At 37.0% G+C, this 19,886-nt stretch overlaps 5 protein-coding genes across 6 annotated transcripts; 4 read left to right on the top strand and 1 right to left on the bottom strand.

Annotated features, from left to right (window-relative positions):
- Positions 1 to 1,903: 1,903 nt before the first annotated feature.
- On the top strand, positions 1,904 to 5,502 carry LOC111302231 (farnesyl pyrophosphate synthase). Its single transcript, XM_022898165.2, has 12 exons — positions 1,904 to 2,286; positions 2,938 to 2,962; positions 3,060 to 3,175; positions 3,293 to 3,379; positions 3,572 to 3,688; positions 3,787 to 3,875; positions 3,977 to 4,028; positions 4,277 to 4,372; positions 4,591 to 4,635; positions 4,746 to 4,835; positions 4,925 to 4,996; positions 5,079 to 5,502. Exons 1-12 carry the CDS (start codon positions 2,176 to 2,178, stop codon positions 5,205 to 5,207), a joined length of 1,029 nt encoding a protein of 342 aa, XP_022753900.2. The 5' UTR covers positions 1,904 to 2,175; the 3' UTR covers positions 5,208 to 5,502.
- A 3,007-nt stretch (positions 5,503 to 8,509) lies between these two features.
- On the bottom strand, positions 8,510 to 11,605 carry LOC111301523 (heat shock cognate protein 80-like). The gene is made up of 3 exons (XM_022897266.2): positions 11,363 to 11,605; positions 10,628 to 10,769; positions 8,510 to 10,532 (listed from the first exon to the last, which is right to left on the bottom strand). Exons 1-3 carry the CDS (start codon positions 11,483 to 11,485, stop codon positions 8,698 to 8,700), a joined length of 2,100 nt encoding a protein of 699 aa, XP_022753001.1. The 5' UTR covers positions 11,486 to 11,605; the 3' UTR covers positions 8,510 to 8,697.
- Positions 11,606 to 11,780: 175 nt separating this feature from the next.
- On the top strand, positions 11,781 to 15,216 carry LOC111301525 (protein transport protein SFT2-like). Its single transcript, XM_022897267.2, has 4 exons — positions 11,781 to 12,266; positions 14,209 to 14,476; positions 14,623 to 14,727; positions 14,944 to 15,216. Exons 1-4 carry the CDS (start codon positions 12,076 to 12,078, stop codon positions 15,052 to 15,054), a joined length of 675 nt encoding a protein of 224 aa, XP_022753002.1. The 5' UTR covers positions 11,781 to 12,075; the 3' UTR covers positions 15,055 to 15,216.
- Positions 15,217 to 16,138: 922 nt separating this feature from the next.
- Positions 16,139 to 19,239, top strand: LOC111301883 (fructose-bisphosphate aldolase, cytoplasmic isozyme 1-like). Of its 2 annotated transcripts, XM_089744344.1 has the most exons (3): positions 16,139 to 17,582; positions 17,985 to 18,667; positions 18,801 to 19,239. In XM_089744344.1, the coding sequence occupies exons 2-3, from the start codon at positions 18,638 to 18,640 to the stop codon at positions 19,161 to 19,163; spliced, it is 393 nt and encodes a 130-aa protein (XP_089600470.1). In that variant the 5' UTR covers positions 16,139 to 17,582; positions 17,985 to 18,637; the 3' UTR covers positions 19,164 to 19,239. The 2 variants fall into 2 exon arrangements, with proteins under 2 accessions (XP_089600470.1, XP_089600469.1); XM_089744343.1 differs by lacking the exon at positions 16,139 to 17,582 and having other exon boundaries at positions 17,602 to 18,667.
- Positions 17,555 to 18,593, top strand: LOC149514522 (fructose-bisphosphate aldolase, cytoplasmic isozyme 1-like). Its single transcript, XM_089744191.1, has 4 exons — positions 17,555 to 17,582; positions 17,985 to 18,029; positions 18,117 to 18,511; positions 18,576 to 18,593. Exons 1-4 carry the CDS (start codon positions 17,555 to 17,557, stop codon positions 18,591 to 18,593), a joined length of 486 nt encoding a protein of 161 aa, XP_089600317.1.
- Positions 19,240 to 19,886: the final 647 nt, after the last annotated feature.

The raw sequence follows: 19,886 nt of genomic DNA, 5'->3' as shown, positions 1-19,886 counted from the left end.
AAGGCTACTCCCAACAGCTTGGTGTTGATTTTTCAGAGACATTTGCTCCAGTTGCAAGGTTGGACACTATAAGGCTGCTATTAGCCTTAGCAACTCAGCAAAGTTGGAAAATATACCAACTTGATGTCAAATCTGCCTTCTTGAATGGTTATCTTGAGGAGGAGATCTACATTGAACAACCTGATGGTTTTGTTGCCAAGGGACATGAAGGCAAAGTCTATCTACTCAAGAAGACTTTGTATGGATTAAAACAAGCTCCCAGAGTGTGGAATTCCAGAATTGATGATCATTTACTGAAGTTAGGATTCAAGAAAAGCCTCAGTGAAGCAACATTATACATTAAAGTTTTTAACAGTAATGATCTGTTGATTGTTTCTTTGTATGTTGATGATCTTCTGGTGACAGGTAGCAAATCAGCTCTTGTGGAAGATTTTAAGCTCCAAATGCAGGAAATTTTTGAGATGACAGACATGGGAGAAATGTCTTATTTTCTTGGAATGGAGATTCATCAAGACTAGCAAGGAATCTTTATTTGTCAAAGAAAATATACAAATGAAATCCTGAATAAGTTTGGGATGGAAAATTGCAAACCAGTCAACACTCCTTTGGCTCAAAATGAGAAACTTGTTAAGGAAGATGGAGCTAACAAAGTTGATGGCTCTATTTATAGAAGCTTGGTTGGTTGCTTATTATATTTGACAGCAACAAGGCCAGACATCATGTATGCTACAAATTTACTCTCTAGGTTCATGCAAAATCCTAGTGAGTTGCATTTTAAGGCTGCAAAAAGAGTGTTGAGATATGTTAAAGGAACCAATGAACTTGGAATTTGGTTCAAGAAGAATGACAGTTCAAGATTGGTAGGATTCACAGACAGTGACTGGGCTGGCTCTCATGAAGACATGAAAAGCACTTCAGGCTATGTGTTTTTCATTGGATTAAATGTGTTTAGCTGGAATTCAAAGAAACAAGGAACAATGGCTCAATCAACAGCAGAAGCAGAGTATATAGCTGCTGCAGTTGCTGTTAATCAAGCAATTTGGCTAAGGAAAATTCTGTTGGATTTGAGTCAAAAGCAAGATGATCCAACAGAAATTTTTTGTGATAATCAGTCAGCAGTTGCAATGGTCAAGAACCCTGTGTTTCATGGAAGAACTAAGCATATTAAGATCAAGTATCACTTTATTAGAGAAGTTGAAGCTGAGAATGAAGTGAAACTGGTGCATTGCAAGTCAGAAGATCAAATTGCAGATATTCTGACCAAAGCCTTACCAAAGGCAAGGTTTGAAACATTAAGGAAAAGTCTTGGTGTTTCCAGCAGAAATACCAAGGAGGAGTGTTAGTGTGTTAGTGTGTTAGTGGTTGAAGTAACTAAGTATGGCATTTCTGCTGGAACTTTTTGACAGCAGATTAGTCTAGGTAAAATGATGGGTCTGTGCATGGTGACCCATGCTGTTAGGCCAACTACTTTTGTATTTTTGAAGCCTATAAATTAATGAAATGAAGCTCATGATCAAATGAGCCAATTTACTTCAAGTAACAGATTAGTTTCTCTTGTTTTCTGCTCTAAATCCTTCAGAAACCATGCCTGCCTTTGGATGGTTGGTCCTTTACTTTCAGGTCAAAACTGTCTAATATAGAATCCAGATGTTTCTAATTGTATTTTGTGAGTGATTGAAGTGTTTTCCCTCTTATAACATTGGGATTGAATAACAAAGACCTTATTATTATTTATTATTATTAATAATATTGATATCAATTTAAATTCAGATTTGATGTGCTAAAGGGGTTGAACCAGAAATTAAGAAGTTGTCATTGGTGACCAGGATAGTTGAAAAATGCATATACATGGGATGGCTTACTGGACTATCAACAAGGAAAGTAGAGTACACGCTAAATATGCTATTGCTATTAGGTGAAGAACCATTTCCTTGTTGATTCCAGCGTTCCTCAATGGCGGCTCATACATCGAATTCTTTTGGTAGAATAAAACAGTGCAAGCTTAAATACCTACTTTGAAAACGACAACCTCGGTATTTTTTTTTTTGTTCAAACACCAACTGTTCCAAGGACCATCTAAATCGTTTTATACTTCTTTCCCTTTATTTTAACAACGACCGTATCTCTCAGTTCACTTCAGTTGATCTGAAATAACGACAAGGCAAAAGCCAAGACATGAGTGAGCTAAAATCCAAGTTTTTGGAGGTCTACCCTGTACTGAAATCAGAGCTTCTTAATGACCCTGCTTTTGAATTTACTGATGATTCTCGCCAATGGGTAGAGCGCGTAATTCCCCATCACATCTCTTTGTTATCTCTTTTTTGGCACTGTGGCTTTTGTTTGTTGTGAATGCTTTCCTATTGGGTTCTTGTTCTTAGTTTTAACAGTGGACACTTTCTGCATTACTGTTGGTTTCAATCTCTGTTAAAATCTTGTTCTCTTGTTAGCTTAGGTGCTTTCAGCGTAAATTGAATTTAGAGTTGGATATGTGTCAGCAGCTGAATCAATTCTTAGATTTTGGAAGTTCGTTAGGAGGTTTAATTGGAGCTTTTGATGAATTATTTGTTAGTCCTGCAAGCTTAGGATGTTTACGTGGGGAAAAAAAGGAAAAGATTTGGGAGTAGAATTTTTGGTTTTGACATGAAAATATATGATTATTCAAACTTCGATTTCATCAGCTGTTTCTCGAAATTTTACTCGAGCCTGCTAGATTTTATTTCCTTTTTCTGTAACTAATAAACTCTGCATTTTTGTATTAAATGAAACTGATAATGGACCAGCAATTGAGAGTGCATCTATCCCATTGGATAGTGTGATCATATGAGCTTTAACCGGCTTCAGTTTCAGGACTTGTTGTCATCCATCCCTCTCCTTTCTTTAGTTGTATCTTATGAGTAATTGTAAATCATGATAGTCTGGTTTCTCCTTTTGTTGCAGATGCTGGATTATAATGTACCTGGAGGTGTGGATTGATCACGATTCTCAATAAAGACCTGAAATGTACGGTAAATTGGCTTTGTTTCTTTATCAAGGGGGCTTACTTATTCTATTGTTGGCAGGAAAGCTGAACAGAGGGTTGTCTGTCATTGACAGCTACAAGTTATTGAAACATGGAAAAGAGCTGAGTGATGATGAAAATTTTCTTGCATGTGCCCTTGGTTGGTGCATTGAATGGGTGTGGCTGAAGGATGCATAATCTTCTTTTGCTTATCCTCATTTTAATCAATAATTGGGACAGTTGTTTCATTTTTGTTGTACTGGAATTGACTTTTTTTTACATTGATTTGCACAGCTTCAAGCATATTTTCTTGTTCTTGATGATATCATGGATAGCTCTTATACACGCAGAGGTCAACCATGCTGGTTCAGGCTTCCAAAGGTAAGACATAACAAGAATGATCCTCCCTTCCTAGTATTACCGTAAAAGCTTGATAGTCCCTTTGTACTTTCTGGGGATAAATCTGTTAGCAAATCAGTTGAGCCTGTCAAAGGAGTTGGAAACTTGAGATAAGCCAGTGGGTTAGCTCTCTCAATTCTATGGAAATTCTAACTTCTGAAAGTTTCATCATAGGTTGGAATGATTGCTGTCAATGATGGGTTAATTCTGCGAAACCAAATCTTCAGAATTCTCAAGAAGCACTTTAGAGGAAAGCCTTATTACGTGGATTTGCTAGATTTATTCAATGAGGTTGGTTTGTTGTTATACTGTCTGCATAAAGCAGACGCTCACTTGCTTTTGATATAATCAGGTACCATTGGTCATGTATCTGAACTACTTTTATTTAGGTGGAATTTCAAACAGCCTCGGGGATAATGATAGACTTAATTTCCACACTTCAAGGAGAGAAAGATCTATCAAAGTACTCATTGTCAATGTAAGGGACTACGAGAAAATTGTTGTAGCTAATGTACCCTTCAGTGCAAATGATATTCTTTTTTGCATAGTTAAACTATCAAATGATTTGTTTCAATGCAGTCACCGCAGGATTGTTCAGTACAAAACAGCTTATTACTCATTTTACCTTCCAGTGAGTAACTTTCTATGTTATAGGCCACATTTATCAAGATTTGCAACCTCACACTCCGACGAATCAAGCAATTTATAGTGTTATCATTGATCATTGGAGCTAGCTTCTAGCATACATCTTGGTCATTCGTTTTATAGGCAGTTAGCTTCACACCTATTGTCACTTCTTGCATCAAATGCTGTTTTATATGGGAACACATTTAATCTGTTTTGACATATTATTGCTTCTTATTTCTCCACACAAACCAGGTTGCATGTGCATTGCTTATGGCAGGAGAGAATCTTGACAATCATACTGATGTGAGGAATGTCCTTGTTGAGATGGGGACCTATTTTCAAGTACAGGTGACCACAATACTAGATTTCCATTTGTTAATTTGAGAGCTAAGATACAGGAACTACAGAAAGTAAAAAAAGTAAAACTTGGAACATCTAGTGTTGGCCAAAAAAAATTCTAAAAACAATTTTTTTTTTTTGTTCATGAAGCATCTCCTGTCAACTATTAAATAAGCAAATATCTTCTTTTTTTTCTGCCATTCACCTGACGAATTTTTAATTTGTAGGATGATTTTCTAGATTGTTTTGGTGATCCTGAGGTAATTGGCAAGGTGAGTTTCATGGCTGTCTGGCAATGCAATTGGCTTGACTATATGTTTTCTCTCTTATTTTACTAGATCAGTTGAAGGTCTTATTAGTTAATTGTTTTCTTCTCTATTAGGTTGGAACTGATATTGAAGACTTTAAGTGCTCTTGGTTGGTTGTAAAAGCTCTGGAATGTGCAAACGAAGACCAAAAGAAATTGTTATATGTAAGCAGAAGTTTCACCTCCTGGTATGCCATTTTGTTATTTTCTATAATACTTCGGACTTGCTCTACCTGTATCTGTTTCATTTCCAGGATAATTACGGAAAAACTGATCAAGCATGTGTTGCCAAAGTGAAAGAGCTCTATAAAACCCTACATATTCAGGTTCGTCATAGTGCCATCTGCCTTTGCTTTGGATTCATGAACTGCAACCATTTCTTTGACAGATTTCTGGTGCTACTTGCAGGGTGCATTTGCGGAGTATGAGAACATGAGTTATGAGAAAATAACAAAACAAATCGAGGCTCATCCAAGCAAAGCAGTACAAGCCGTGTTAAAATCATTTTTGGCGAAGATATACAAGAGGCAGAAGTAGAAATTTCAACAGAACAAATAAGAACAAACATATATACTAGACTAAGTGGTTTTAATCCATTTAGTCATCGTATTATCCATTTGCAGAGGAATAAATGTCTAATGACCTAGTGACCTGATGACTCTCGCATGGATTAGCTAACAAATCTCTATGGATTGCTAGTCAATTTGAGGGGTTTAGGGAAGTTAAACAACGAATAAAATTCAGTCTATTTGGGATTACAACCATTCGCTTGTTGTAGTTACTGAGTAAAACTTGTGCTAGAATTATGTTAAAGCATTTTGTTTTATGACCACCATGGTAAAAGATTATTAAACGCAAACATATGATATGTCTCATACCTAATTTCCTTTTTGGTTTTGAGGAGGTCACAGTTTGAGGATAAGAAGATAGATAATAAATATTGATATTCAAATTTTAAATTTATTTAATGTCACTTTTTAAGAATAATTGCATTAACTAACTAAACTAAACTTTGGATTTGTGTCTTAATTAACTTTGATATTTCGTTATAACATGTTTCTTGTACCCCTCGTATTGGAAACCTGAATCGATAAAATCAGACACAGTCCAATGCTGAGGTTACTCTCTTGAATAAATGGCCTCCGATTCCCAAAATCCTAAGGGTTTCACTCTCATATATACTTGTTTTTCTCCAACTTTGATATACTAAAACACAGGTTTCTACTAAAACACCTAGCTTGTGATATTAGTGAGGCGTTGATTCGTCGGCAGCACTTGTTAACAGTAGATTTTGTTGAGAAAGGCAAAATATAGAAATAAGTGGTTAGAATTATAGATTGAGAGTTAACCATGTGTTCTCAACCGACAGAAAACCAATGCAAATTTTTAGCGTTTTTAACTACTTTTTTTTTGTCATATTCGTATTTCTCCGTTGGAATCAGTACTCTCTCTTCCAAATTGAAGAAACTCATACTCTAATTATATTCCAGCCAAGGTCTTAATTTCCTTGACAAAACATTCTTCAAGAACGGGATCAAGAAACTTGGGGGATCTTCCTTGCTCTTTCGCTTTCCAAATATCAGGTTATTAGCTTTGTTTTCCATTTTTTTTTTCTTTTTTTGAATAAATGGCGAAAGCTTTGTTTTCACCTGTTACTTAACTCGTTTGTTTTTCTTCTCCTTCTTTCAAAGATTAAAATTAAAATTGGATCCCTTTATAATCAATGTCTTGCATGCTCATTTGCCATGAGATTACGATTTTAGAGATGTTCTTGCTTATATTTCGCATTTAGAATCCAATTCTAACGGATAAAAAATAATTTTGGTGTAACTTTGTTAAGACATTTGACTCATATTGACAAATTGACAAATTGTTGCATGTTCTGAAGTTACATCAAATTAAGAAAGCCATGGAGGAAAGAAAGGAACCAAAGCCTCCAAAGATCAACTTAAGGGGCAAGAAGTTATCTGTAACAGAAATCAACTTGGAGGAAATAAAGAGGCATCCAACAGTGCATGTCTCGCCTCGAGGACCAGGGAACTCGACCAAGCCATCAGGCGCAAGGTGGAACTGCCTCTGCTCTCCCACCACGCATGCAGGCTCCTTCAGGTGCCGTCAGCACAGACTTGGTGGCATGACAAGGGGAGGCTCTGTCGGATCAAAACTTTCGTTGCTTGCCAACTCGAAATCCCATCCCATCATCAGTGATTCTCTCCAAGCTCAGTAGCAGCCTTAAGGATTTAATTTCCTACATATACCAAAGTTTGAGTACTTGAATGGTGCATGGTGACTGTGATTCATTTTTAATCTCTCCTGAAATGTATCAAATTGAATGGAAGTTTCGGTCTTACAGGAGAGTTATATTTAAGGTTTTTTTTTTTTTTTTTTTAGTATGGCCAATGGCAAATGGCATTGCATGCACCTAAAAGTGTGTTTGTTTTACATGAAAGTTTATTGACTTATTCAGTTATATAAATGAATATATAGCGATGTATAAACTTTTATCGACATGAAAAATTGTTATTGTATCATTTCGATATGGATTGGTGCTTGCTTCAATATTTGTCAGTTTTATAGTACTCCATTGACTCTGATTCATACCAAAATTCTCATCCCCTTAATTCCCATTCTGATTTGTATAAAAAACTAATAGAAAAAGAAGTATATTTAAATATAAATACATCTTTTAGGAAGAAAAATATTCAAGTATATTTAGTGTACTTGTGGAAGTTGCATCTTGAACTTCCATGTTCACATCATATCGCCAGCATGGACTCCATCTTAGAATTGGCTTCTCCGGAAAGAGTATCTCCATCGACCAGTTCACCAATTTGGGCTTCACTTTCCAAATGTTCAGTAGGTAATCCAAAAGAAGGAACAGTTACCACATATTGATTGTTTACATCACTGTTAATGTGTCAACATCAGTAGTAGAAACATGAGAAATTTCACGAGTAGAAGAAACTGCGTGCATTGATAATCCTTTCCATCTGCTTCAACTTCATATCTTGAGCTTTTCTTCAAAACAGAAAGGGGCTTCTTCAGCTGATTTTGCAAGCTGGTAAATTTTATCATTAATTAAAAATACCTTCAAGCCGTTTTAGCTGCCTTTCACAGTGCTCCCAAAATGGAGACAAACATTGATCCATGTACATTGAATGGATGTATCGTCCGTCCTGCTTATTATCATACACCTTGTTTTGAAGAATCAAATTGCCACCAATTGATTGGGCACTCAAGAGTTGATTTCAATTCCTGCACACCTACTTTAGCAGTCTCTCTATATTCAACAGTGGGAGCGTTATGGTCAGAAGTTGATTGGTTTATCTGATGCAAAACATTAGGCACCTTCCATGAAGTTTCACCAGTTTCAATATTTCTGAAAAACTGATTACCCCCTACATGCATTACAATCCTCCTGATTTCGGTAAACATAAATTTTGATTATACTTGCATTGAATTGGTTAGAAAACAAACAATAAGGTGACAGTGAATGGGGTTGCAGACAAAGAAATTTTGATTATTGTAGTTGTATAATGGCTGGAGTTGCAGACTATTATAACACAAAAGCATGGAGGACCCAGCGGAGAACAATCCTACTTAGTTCAACTACTTCAGGCATTTTTGTTTTTTGGGTACAAAATGGGGGATTTGGGCTGAAAACACAATGACCAGTAAATTATGTGAAAATATTATTAACCTTACTTCGCAACGTGGAAATTTATAATATATAGGTACCTGTGAGAGAAGGTAAAATTCTCTCCCTACAACAAGTACGACATGATTGACCAATGACTTACCGATACAACTTTGTTTAGCGTAACAGCAAACACAATGGGTGAGGCACTAAAAAAACTATTACGTAATATTCTTAAACAAACAGCATTTAGGAGTTCGCCAAGATAACCAAAGAAGTCCCAAGGGAGCACCGAACAAAATGTGAAACCATTGAACTATTAGAGCAAAAAGGTTACCTTCAAAATAAAATGAAACTACTAAATAAAGTTCACATCAAAACACGTTAGGCTTAGTCAACTTCTTCCATCTTGCTGCCTTCAGCATCAGCATCCTCCAACGGGGGCATTTCAGCATCGGCATCAGCATCACCTGCATCCTCATCAATACTCAAGCCAAGTTTCAACATCCGGTGGATTCTGTTACCAAAGGTGTTAGGGTCATCAAGACTGAAGCCAGAGGTAAGAAGAGCAGTCTCAAAGAGCAGGAGAACAAGGTCCTTCACAGACTTGTCGTTCTTATCAGCATCAGCTCTCTTTCTCAGCTCTTCCATTATGGGGTTTTCGGGGTTGATCTCCATGGTCTTCTTGCTTGACATGTATCCAGCCATGTTGTTATCCCTCAAAGCCTGGGCCTTCATGATCCTCTCCATGTTGGCAGTCCAACCATACTCACCAGTGACTAAACAGCAGGGAGAATCAACCACGCGGTCAGAGACCACAACCTTCTCAACCTTGTCACCCAACACATCCTTGATAACCTTGCAAAGACCCTCAAACTTTTCCTTCAAAGCTTCCTTCTTTTTCTTCTCATCTTCACTCTCGTCAAGTTTCAAACCTTCCTTGGTAGCAGACACAAGCTTTTTGCCCTCAAATTCTTTGAGCTGACCAACAGCATACTCATCAATAGCATCAACCATATAAAGGACCTCATAACCCTTCTTCTTCAGCTTCTCAAGGAATGGGGAGTTCTCAACAGCCTTTTTACTCTCACCGGTGATGTAATAGATGTCATTCTGACCCTCCTTCATTCTGGTCACGTAATCCTTCAAGCTAGTCATCTCATCACCACTCTTGGTGGAGTGGTATCGGAGCAATTCAGCAATCTTATTTCTGTTCTGAGAGTCCTCATGGATACTGAGCTTGAGGTTCTTGGAGAAGGCCTCGTAGAACTTGTTGTAATCTTCCTTGTTCTCAGCTATTTCAAAGAAGAGCTCAATACACTTCTTCACCAAGTTCTTGCGGATAACCTTCAAAATCTTGTTCTGCTGCAACATTTCTCTTGAAATGTTGAGAGGAAGGTCCTCTGAGTCAACAATACCCTTCACAAAGCCAAGGAATTCAGGAATCAGCTCCTCACAGTTGTCCATGATAAAGACACGTCTGACATACAGCTTAATGTTGTTGGGCTTCTTCCTTGTGTCAAAGAGATCAAAAGGTGCCCGCTTAGGCACAAAGAGTATAGCCTTGAACTCAAGCTGCCCCTCAACTGAAAAGTGCTTGACAGCCAAATGCTCTTCCCAATCATTTGTAAGGCTCTTGTAGAAAGCAGCATATTCTTCCTTGCTAATCTCCTCTGGCTTCCTCATCCAAATGGGCTTCTGCTTGTTAACCAAAGACCACTCATGCGAGACCTCCTTAATCTTCTTTTTTTTCTTCTCTTCCTTCTCCTTCTCCTCATCGACATCCTCAACTTTCCCTTCTTCATCCTTCTTATCCTCCTCATCCTCATCATCAGAAATCTCCTTCTCAGTAGTCTTCTCAATCCAGAGGGATATAGGGTAGCTAATGAATTCAGAGTGCTTCTTAATCAAGTCCTTTAAACGGCGCTCCTCAAGGTACTCAAGCTGGTCCTCTTTCAAGAAAAGGGTAATCTTAGTACCCCTACCAAGGTTCTCCCCAGAGGCATCCCTGGTGACGGTGAACGACCCACCAGCTTGGGACTCCCATACATACTGCTCATCATCATTGTGCTTTGTGGTAACAACAACCTTCTCAGCAACCAAGTATGCTGAGTAGAAACCAACACCAAATTGACCAATCATGCTAACATCAGCACCAGCAGCTAATGCCTCCATGAATTCCTTGGTCCCAGACCTTGCGATGGTTCCAAGATTGTTCACCAAGTCTAATAACAGAGATATAATCACATTTAGGCCTCGTTTTAGTTGAAACACAACAACTAAATGAACATGAATTAATGAAGCAATAAAAAACACTCACCAGCCTTGGTCATGCCAATACCACTGTCAATGATTGAAAGGGTGTTGTTAGTCTTGTCTGGAACAATGTGGATGAAGAGTTCTGGCTGAGCATCAAGCTTGCTCTTGTCTGTCAAGCTCTCAAATCTAATCTTGTCCAAAGCCTACAAGACACAGTTTTAAAATAAAAATAATAACTAACTAACAAAAAAAATTACTTATCATACCGTGAGCCCATTCATTTGCAATATGTTATACACATCAGACTCAAAAGGCCATTCTTTTTCACTGTTTTACATTCATGCAAACCAGAACAAGCAGAAATTTATACTAAAAACATGCAGCTTTCATTAAACTTCAAGAAACAGAGGCTCACTGCCTTCTTAAAGGATAAGTTTTTCTCACCTTAACTTTAATACAACAAAATCCATTACCTTCAAACGAAACCATAACAATAAATCAAATGCTAAAACGAAACACCTTCACTAACAAAAGCAATCAGCAAATCGAAATGAACAACCCAAGAACAAAGCATTACATATTAAAAATCAGAAAAAATTGTATTAAAACCAAGAAAAAACCTAAATTTTCTATCATACAAATAAACAAAAAAAGAAAAAAAAAAACCCATGAACATCAAAGCATAGACGATCAGATCTGTTAAGTCACGCTTCGAAAATAAGTAAAACAATACCAATACTCTAAAAGTCTTTAAAAATGAAAAACAGAGAGAGAGAGGTTAGGAGTAGGGGCTTACGTCAGAGGCGTTACTGATGAGCTCACGAAGAAAGATCTCCTTGTTGCTGTAGAAAGTGTTGATAATCAAGCTGAGAAGCTGGTTGATCTCAGCCTGGAAAGCAAACGTCTCTGTCTTCGCCATCGATGGATAACCTCTAAACTACCGGTCCCCAACAAACACAGAAAAGTGCGAAATGAGAGCGAAGGGCAATGATAGGGCTTGGGCTTTGAAGAGAGAGGGAGAGAAGAACAGCAACCGAGCGAGGCTGTCGTAGGAGCGTAACCAGACGTTATAAAGGAGACTTCATTAGGGTTTCTAGATCCTTCTATTGACCACTTTTCTTTTCCTTTTTTTTTTTTTTTTTTTTTTTACTACTAATTATAGAGGGAACGTTTATTTTTCTATATCCCTCCTTTTTCTTTTTGGATTTTATTTTACGATGATCAAAGAATTAGGAAAGGCTCGGGTTTTCATTGGGCTGCCCCCAGGTATCAGAAATTCCAATAAATACCCAATAACCATTGACAAATACGACGCCGTTACCTTGTCAAGTTACGAACAAGAATCGTCAACTTCCTTCATTGCTAAGCTCCCTCTCAGGACATTTATTCACATACAGCAACCTCACCACTCCCATGCCTTAACTAATCCAAAAATAAATAAATCCAACAAAAAAGGCTGAACCTTTAGAGCTGCTTGTTTCCAAGAAACCATTAATAAGCGAAAAAAAAATGCAAGCTTGGTTCTCAGGGGGCAGTAGCGGAGGTGAGGGGCAGGGAAAAGAAGGGCCATCTCTTTTAGCAGATTGGAACTCATATGCAGCTTCAAGAGAAGCAGAAGAGGGCACAGCAACTGGGTTTGGGTTTGATCTTGAGTCTGCTGTGAGGTCTGCCAATGATACTGTCACTGGTACCTTCAATGTGTAAGTCATTGTCACACTCTTCTTTTTGATTTGGGAAATATGAAAGACCATCCATTTTTATTGTGCTTTTAGTTTATTATGGTTAATTTGACAATGGGATTTGCTTTTTTTTAATGAAATTGCAAACTTAGCATTGTGTTTCTGTGTTTTATACTAGGTGAATTGGATTTGGATAATTGCTATTTGATTTAATAGGATTTACTACTTTAGGATTTTCGGGCCTTGAAGCGTGTTGATTTAGTAATAAAACTCACATTGCTATATTTGAAGTTTTGTGAAATTTATTGTTTGGTTATGGTTATTTTGTTGATTTGTTGTCAATTTGGTTTTAGGATTTAGGATCCAGGTGTCATTTGAAATCTGGGTGAGTTTGAATATGCATCTAGCAATTAATTCAGTTTGAAGAGCTTAAATATATGTATGATTTTGAAATAGTCATCTCTTTGCATAGTAGATACGCGGAAATGAAACTCGTATAGTGTGTATGCGCAAGCCCTCGGCCCAAGGCTTTTTTCTGTTCCATTGAGTGTTATCTGGTGAAAACATAGGCTTTATGGCATTAGTTGGTTTTAGAATAAAAGCAGATGGCTTAGATGGGTGGTTATGCATTAAGGTGCTCTTTTGAACAAGATTGATTTGATTCAAGTAGAAGGATTGAAGATAGGTAGAGGTGAGCTTATGATCGCACTGGCTAGGATGAAATAATTTGGTATTTATCTTTTAGATGATAAAAGTTCTGGTTTTATTCGCCATTATGTTATACAACCAAGTGGGTTATCAAAGCATATAGATTCTTAATGTGAATTTGCTTTTGGTTTGGGCATGACCAGATGGTAAGCTTTCTTTAGAATTCGTATATGGTGTTGTTTATGGGTCGGAAATTACATGACTAACAATGTAAGAGGATTTTTTGCAAGCTAGCTGGGTTCAATCATGACTTCAAGTGTAGTATCTTGGTTATTCAGATTATGCTGTTTAGAGTTTTCCTTGGCCATGTCATAATCTGCCTTTTAAATGGTGGTCTTAATGTGTCTTTACCAAATTGCAGACCTGTTGACTATTGATCATTGATATCTTTGCTGCATGGAGTAAATATTCAAACTTTTTGGTGCTCTGTTCAAGTTGTAGTTGAGAATAATTCAATTGCTGATACTAGTAGATTCCTCAGTTCTTCTGGTTATTTTTCTCCTCTTGAAAATTTTATTTCTCCCTTTTATCCTTTTGCAATGCGATCACTGATACAAGTAGAAACCAAATGTAATGCTAGCAACCTGCTTGTTGGTAGAGAACCAGATATGCCTAGGTGGTTTACTTGATTATAATTTCTAATCAACAAAGAAGAAGATATCTGCCTCATTTTCTGGCTGGGATTTATTTAGTTTTAAGTCAGCATAGGTGACATACATGTTTTAGCTCAGGAGAAAACTCCAGTTATTTGATCCCTAAATTTAATGAACCATAGTGTTTAATGTTCCAATTCAGCACATATGAGTGGAGTGATCATGTCAATCATATTATCTCACTATGATTATTTATGTGAGCATTGGAGAACTAGGTTCAAGATTCCTAACTAATCATGGTTTTGGTAGAATTTTTTTGTCTTGTGCACTTTCAGTGAACTAGCTGTACTAGGTGCTCTCTCTCTCTCTCTTCTCTAGTCCATTATTTTAGTAATACGTATCAGACTACCTTGTAGGTAGCAATTGAAAGGAAAAAGGAATATTATTGGTGAATGAAAGAATATAAATTGGCATATTTCAAAATTTGGGTGATCTTCCTATAGTGTTGGAAGAGCTATTGCTATGGGATCTTTAATTAAAAGCCAATGCAAACTTGTTTCTCTCCTGTTAAAAGTTAAATAAAAAAGGATAGGTACATGTCATAACTCATAAGATCATATTCTTCTGTTAATGCATTTTTGGTTTGGTTCTTGGGGGTCCAGTGTTTCAAAAGGGGTGAGAGATCTTCCTGGGAATCTCCAATCTGCCACAAGTAGTGTCCCTTCAGGAAAAGCACTTATCTATTTTGGTTTACTTTTGGCGACTGGGGCCTTTTTTATTTTCATCGCTTTTACCATGTTTCTTCCGATCATGGTCCTCATGCCCCAGAAATTTGCAATCTGCTTTACCCTTGGATGTGGCTTTATCATTGGCTCATTTTTTGCTCTAAGAGGCCCAAAGAATCAGTTTGCTCACATGTCATCAAGAGAGGTATTTATGCTATATTTATATTCTTTTTTTTTTCTCTGAACTTGTTTACAAATTGATTGCTAGAAAAGGTGACAATAAACTAATTTGATTGGATGTATCTAGTGCTTTCTTCTTTTATTATTTTATTTTTCACACCATTTCTGCAGAGGCTTCCTTTTACATTGGGATTTATTGGAAGTATGGTGGGTACCATATATGTTTCCATGGTGCTTCACAGTTACATTCTTTCTGTGCTCTTTTCTGTGTTACAGGTAAACTGCATCCTGCTTTTTTTGCTTCTTGCTCTTTTTCTGTCTGCAAATCCTATAATAGTCCTTTACTTAATCATGTTTGTTTGATTATTTTACCTTAAATGTGTTAGGTTTGTCAAATTATCAGCTGAGATATAATTTATTAGCTTACTACCTGCTGGATCATCCAGTTTGATATCATTTTTTTTCTTTTTGGTGTTTCCATGAAACTTGTAGGTTCTTGCGCTTGTATACTATGCTATTTCTTACTTCCCTGGTGGATCTGCTGGGCTGAAATTTCTCACATCTGCTCTTACCTCTTCAGTAACAAGATGTTTCGGGAGGTGACCTCTGTCACTTTGCCTTGTATAGTTAAGACATTAAATGGTCTTTTAGCTACATTGCTGTAGTTTCCTGAAAAAACTGTGAAGAGTGTACCTTTTATATGCATCAAATTGTTTGGAATGGCTGAACATCAAAATTTGGATGAATTAACAGCATTAGTTCTCACCGTTTGGGTTCTTTTCCATTTTGTTATAAGAGGTCAGCAATATGTTAAGATCTATACATATATTCATACCATTGGCATTATCTCTGAGTCACAGTTTTAGGGAGAAATCATGAATTTCACATAGATTGTGTATTAGAATTGATCATAAGATATAAGGTTTTATATCACTTTTAACTTGTTAGTGTCTTTTGTGAGATAAAATCGTGAAATCAAAAGGGTCGAAGCGGATAATATTTCATAAATTAAATATGGATCACAAGGATGATTTGGACACACAAGAAATCATTCTCGTGTTTTGAAATCGTGCAAGTCACACCTGAGTCAAGCCCAAGTGACCACAGTTGTTTCCATACTGTGCCAGTGACCAAAACATCAATCTATAATAAACTCGTTAAAAAAAAAAAAAAGGGAGAAACAATGGCCGGCGTGAGAACATAAAGTTCATGGGCCATCTTTCATGGCTTGGCCCATTAAAGAAGACATGATGCTGTTGGTTTAAAGCTAAAACATTCCAAGTGACCACAGTTCTGTTTCTACACTGTGCCAGTAACCAAAACATCAATCTATAACAAACTCATTAAAAAAAAAAAAAGAAGAGAAAAGATGGCTGGCGTGAGAACATAAAGTTCATGGGCCATCTTTCATGGTTTCCATTAAAGAAGACATGATGCTGTCGGTTTGAAGCTAAAACATTCCATGGTTATTCCCCCCCCCCCCCCCCCAACCTATATATATTTTTGCTGGGCCAAAGAGGCAATTAAAGGAAGAATAAATCAAAGCAATTGGTAGATGATGTTGAACATCAAAACAAAACGCCGACATATGAATCCTTAATTTCTGATTCAGAAGAAATGCAAAAGCTGGTGTGGATTAGTTGTAGTCATCTTCCTTTCCCTTCACTTTAATTAATTTGAGGCATAAGGTCGTACGATAAGATTTGGAATACCACTTCGCCAAAATGAGAACTTGTCCATTAATTAACAAGACTACAAGTTATACAATGCTGTTTGGGATATATATTTATGTTTCTTTCAAAAACTACGCAAGTATTTTCTTTTGTTGGTTGAGAAAGTAAAATAACCACAGCCCAGCAGAGTAGTTGTAGCTGGAGTTGGTATTTTTGTACCCCTTGAAAAATCTATGGATATTTTGTTGTCCTGAGTAACCCAATGAGTGCTAACCTAGAACTATAATCCCCTCAGGGACATCGTGTAGATTTACTTATTATCTTGCTCTGTGATCATGTCACTTGATTCTCCAGTTACCTTAGGGTGTACATGTGGTGTGCAAAAGCTTCCCAGGAGTAAAGATTATGACGTCTGAGATTGATATTGGTTTAAACGAGGATTTCCGTGTTGTCCCTGGTACGGGTGAGTTTGGGGACACATATTTTGGAGCAGATGATGATGATCAGCGTGTGGTGGCCCCTATGCAATAGTTCAATCAGAGATGCTGATTTCTCTCCTAGATGATTTACAGCTTTTAGTCATGTTGAGTTTCACATAATCAGTTTTGAAACATTTTTTTCTTAATAGACCTAGAGTTACCATTGTGGAATTAAAAAAAAAACTCTCAAAATCTTTTTGAACCACACTGGGGGTGCCATTTACATATCTGCATCATCTGATGATAATACTTGAAAGAGTCTAACATGTCAGGAAGGTGGAATAACCTGGCCTTGTAACCCCCCCCCCAAACATAGAAAACAACTTTCCTTTTCTTCATAAATGATTAGCAATCTCCCTGCAATCTCTATTTTTAAACCCCAATATTTCACTGAAATATAATGGAATTTCATTCTACATCATTCTTGTTATCCTGCATGGAAATTTTCTTACTTATTATGCATCATTTCGGTCTTCCTTCTTGGACAGAAAATTCCGAAATCAACTAATAAGGGTAAAAACTGCTATGTTCTCTGTCTCCTTGTATCATATGTTAAGTTCCCACAAGAGTTGCATCAACAGTTAAGGTTGTGGCTGAAATAGAGGGAGAACTGGCAGGCAGAGGAATTGAGTTGCCTCCCTCCGATTTCCCAACTAAACAACAGTTTTAGGGATAAACAATTTGCAATTCCACCCGATACATTTTAAGGAAGGAGGCAGATTTAACTGCCACTTGGCCATGAAGGAGATCACTCATTGCTTTATCCGAGGATGATAATTTTTTATGGGTTATTCTTTTGACACGTGTTGATAAATGGCATGTGATGCATTCTTTTAGTTTATTCCATTGCATCTATATCCATATAGGAGTGGAGCTCGTGTGGATTTGCTTTTGTATTTTCCTCTTGTAATTTTCCTCATATCCATTAGCATCCTCGAGCCTAATTAAACCATGTCGGCTTTTGTTGGCAAGTATGCAGGTACTCGCTCTTCCCCTCTTTCTCAATTGTTTTAGAATATAAATGTGGAATACTTTCGAATTGTCTCTAGCTTTCCTTGAACAAGTCCAATCCTAGCTAGCACCTGAAGAAAAACTGGTTTCGACCGTGCCCTGTCACCTTGTGATGAAAAAAAAAAATCAGGTTTCAAAGCAAAGCAGTTTAATCTGTGTTGATATGGCATGCACCAGAAAAATATAGGAAATTTGGTTGAAGTCGGCTATAAAATTTTCTTTTTCTACTAATAACAAGTTGAGGATAGAATTTCCAACACTTAATCCGTAGATATTCATTATTTCATAGCAGATACGGACTTTAACCAGGAAGCATAGAATTTTCTGCATGAATGTTAATTCTAGCTTTACTAATGGTTCTTTTCTCCAGAGGAGCTGATCAAGAACGCCAAGTACATTGCCACGCCAGGCAAAGGTATTTTGGCAGCAGACGAGAGTACAGGCACCATTTGAAAGCGTCTAGCTGGCATTAACGTTGAAAACATTGAGTCCAACCGCCAAGCCCTCCGCGAGCTCCTTTTCACCTCTCCGAATGCTCTGCCCTTCCTCTCTGGTGTCATCCCTTTTGAGGAAACACTTTATCAGAAAACATCTGATGGAAAACCCTTTGTTGAAGTCCTTCAAGAAAACAATGTTGTTCCAGGTATCAAGGTGGATAAGGGTACCGTTGACATAGCTGCCACCAATGGTGAGACCACGACTCAAGGGTTTGACTCCTTGGGAGAACGATGCCAGCAGTACTATAAAGCTGGTACACGTTTCGCAAAATGGCGTGCCGTGCTCAAGATTGGTCCCAATGAACCATCTGAATTGGCAATCCAGCAGAATGCCCAGGGCTTGGCTCGTTATGCAATCATTTGTCAGGAAAATCAGCTTGTTCCCATTGTTGAACCCGAGGTGCTAACAGATGGGCCCCATGATATTGAAAAATGTGCTGCTGTCACTGAAACTGTGATTGCAGCTGTTTACAAGGCGCTGAATGATCACCATGTTCTACTTGAGGGCACCCTTTTGAAGCCTAACATGGTCACTCCAGGTTCTGACAGCCCAAAGGTAATTATAGTAGACTACTTTAAATTCTTTTCTCCTGAATATCACTCAGTCTATTGGTTCAACTGTTTATGTTATATTTTCCTTAATGCATTTTTAAATGATCTGATGGCTCCAAAATTGTATTGTTTCACAGGTTTCACCCCAGGTGATCGCAGAATATACAGTTGCTGCACTTCGCCGAACTGTTCCCCCGGCAGTGCCACGAATTGTGTTCTTGTCAGGTGGTCAAAGTAAGGAAGAGGCAACGCTGAATCTTGATGCTATGAACAAACTAGATTTGTTGAAGCCATGGACACTGTCGTTCTCATTCGGGCGGGCTCCGCAACAAAGCACACTCAAGACGTGGGCAGGAAAGAAGGAGAATGTTGCAAAAGCACAAGAGGCATTTTTGTTGAGATGCAAAGCTAATTCTGATGCCACCCTTGGGAACTACAGTGGAGGAAGTGCTGGTGGCTTGGCTTGTGAGAATTTGTTTGTTAAGGGTTACAAGTACTAAGCATTTATGTCTATTGAGAGTTTGTTTCCCATCTATTGGGTAGTCCGAGATTATATATAGATTATAATTACAAAGACTTGTACTATCCTTCTTACAATTACTCAGTGACTAATTCTGCTACCATACTAATCTTTAACCAATTGCTAAACTTATAATCTCATGAACTACAAGGGATAAAGATTATAGTGAGAGATTGGCAAGTAATAAAAATGGAAGAACTCCAATCAAACAAAAGTTCCCAGAGATTCTGCTCCTTGTTGAAAGCCATAATTAAGTTTATGCACTTTAAACCTCTGAAGATTTTAAATATATTTTACTATTTTAAGGTATACTCATAATGATTATTGATTTTGATGCTCCAAAGGAAATATGAAGGAAAAGAAAGGAAAAAGAACAAAAAATTCAGAGGTCAAGTTATTATAATAAGGAAAAAAAAAAAACATATATCATTTGTGTGAAGTTTAGAAGTTAGAAGAATTTTCTTTACATCAAAATTCTAGTATCAATTCGAACATAAGAAACAAAGATATGGTTCATATATAATATTATGATATAATAAGATAAGATGGTATTATAAATAGGATTAAATTAAATAATATTATTTTATTTTATATTTAATGTATGTAAGAATTAAGATATGATAATTTATTTATTGATTAAAATTATTTTTTTTTAAAATTTATAAAATTTAAATTATTAATATAATTTTTAAGAGCATAATAT

Source organism: Durio zibethinus, chromosome 15 (genome assembly GCF_047325235.1).
Source record: "Durio zibethinus cultivar Kanyao isolate XHJ-2024 chromosome 15, ASM4732523v1, whole genome shotgun sequence".
In the NCBI taxonomy this organism is placed as follows: Eukaryota; Viridiplantae; Streptophyta; class Magnoliopsida; order Malvales; family Malvaceae; genus Durio; species Durio zibethinus.
Note: the sequence above shows the minus strand (reverse complement) of the source record. Positions and strands in the feature narration are given on the sequence as shown.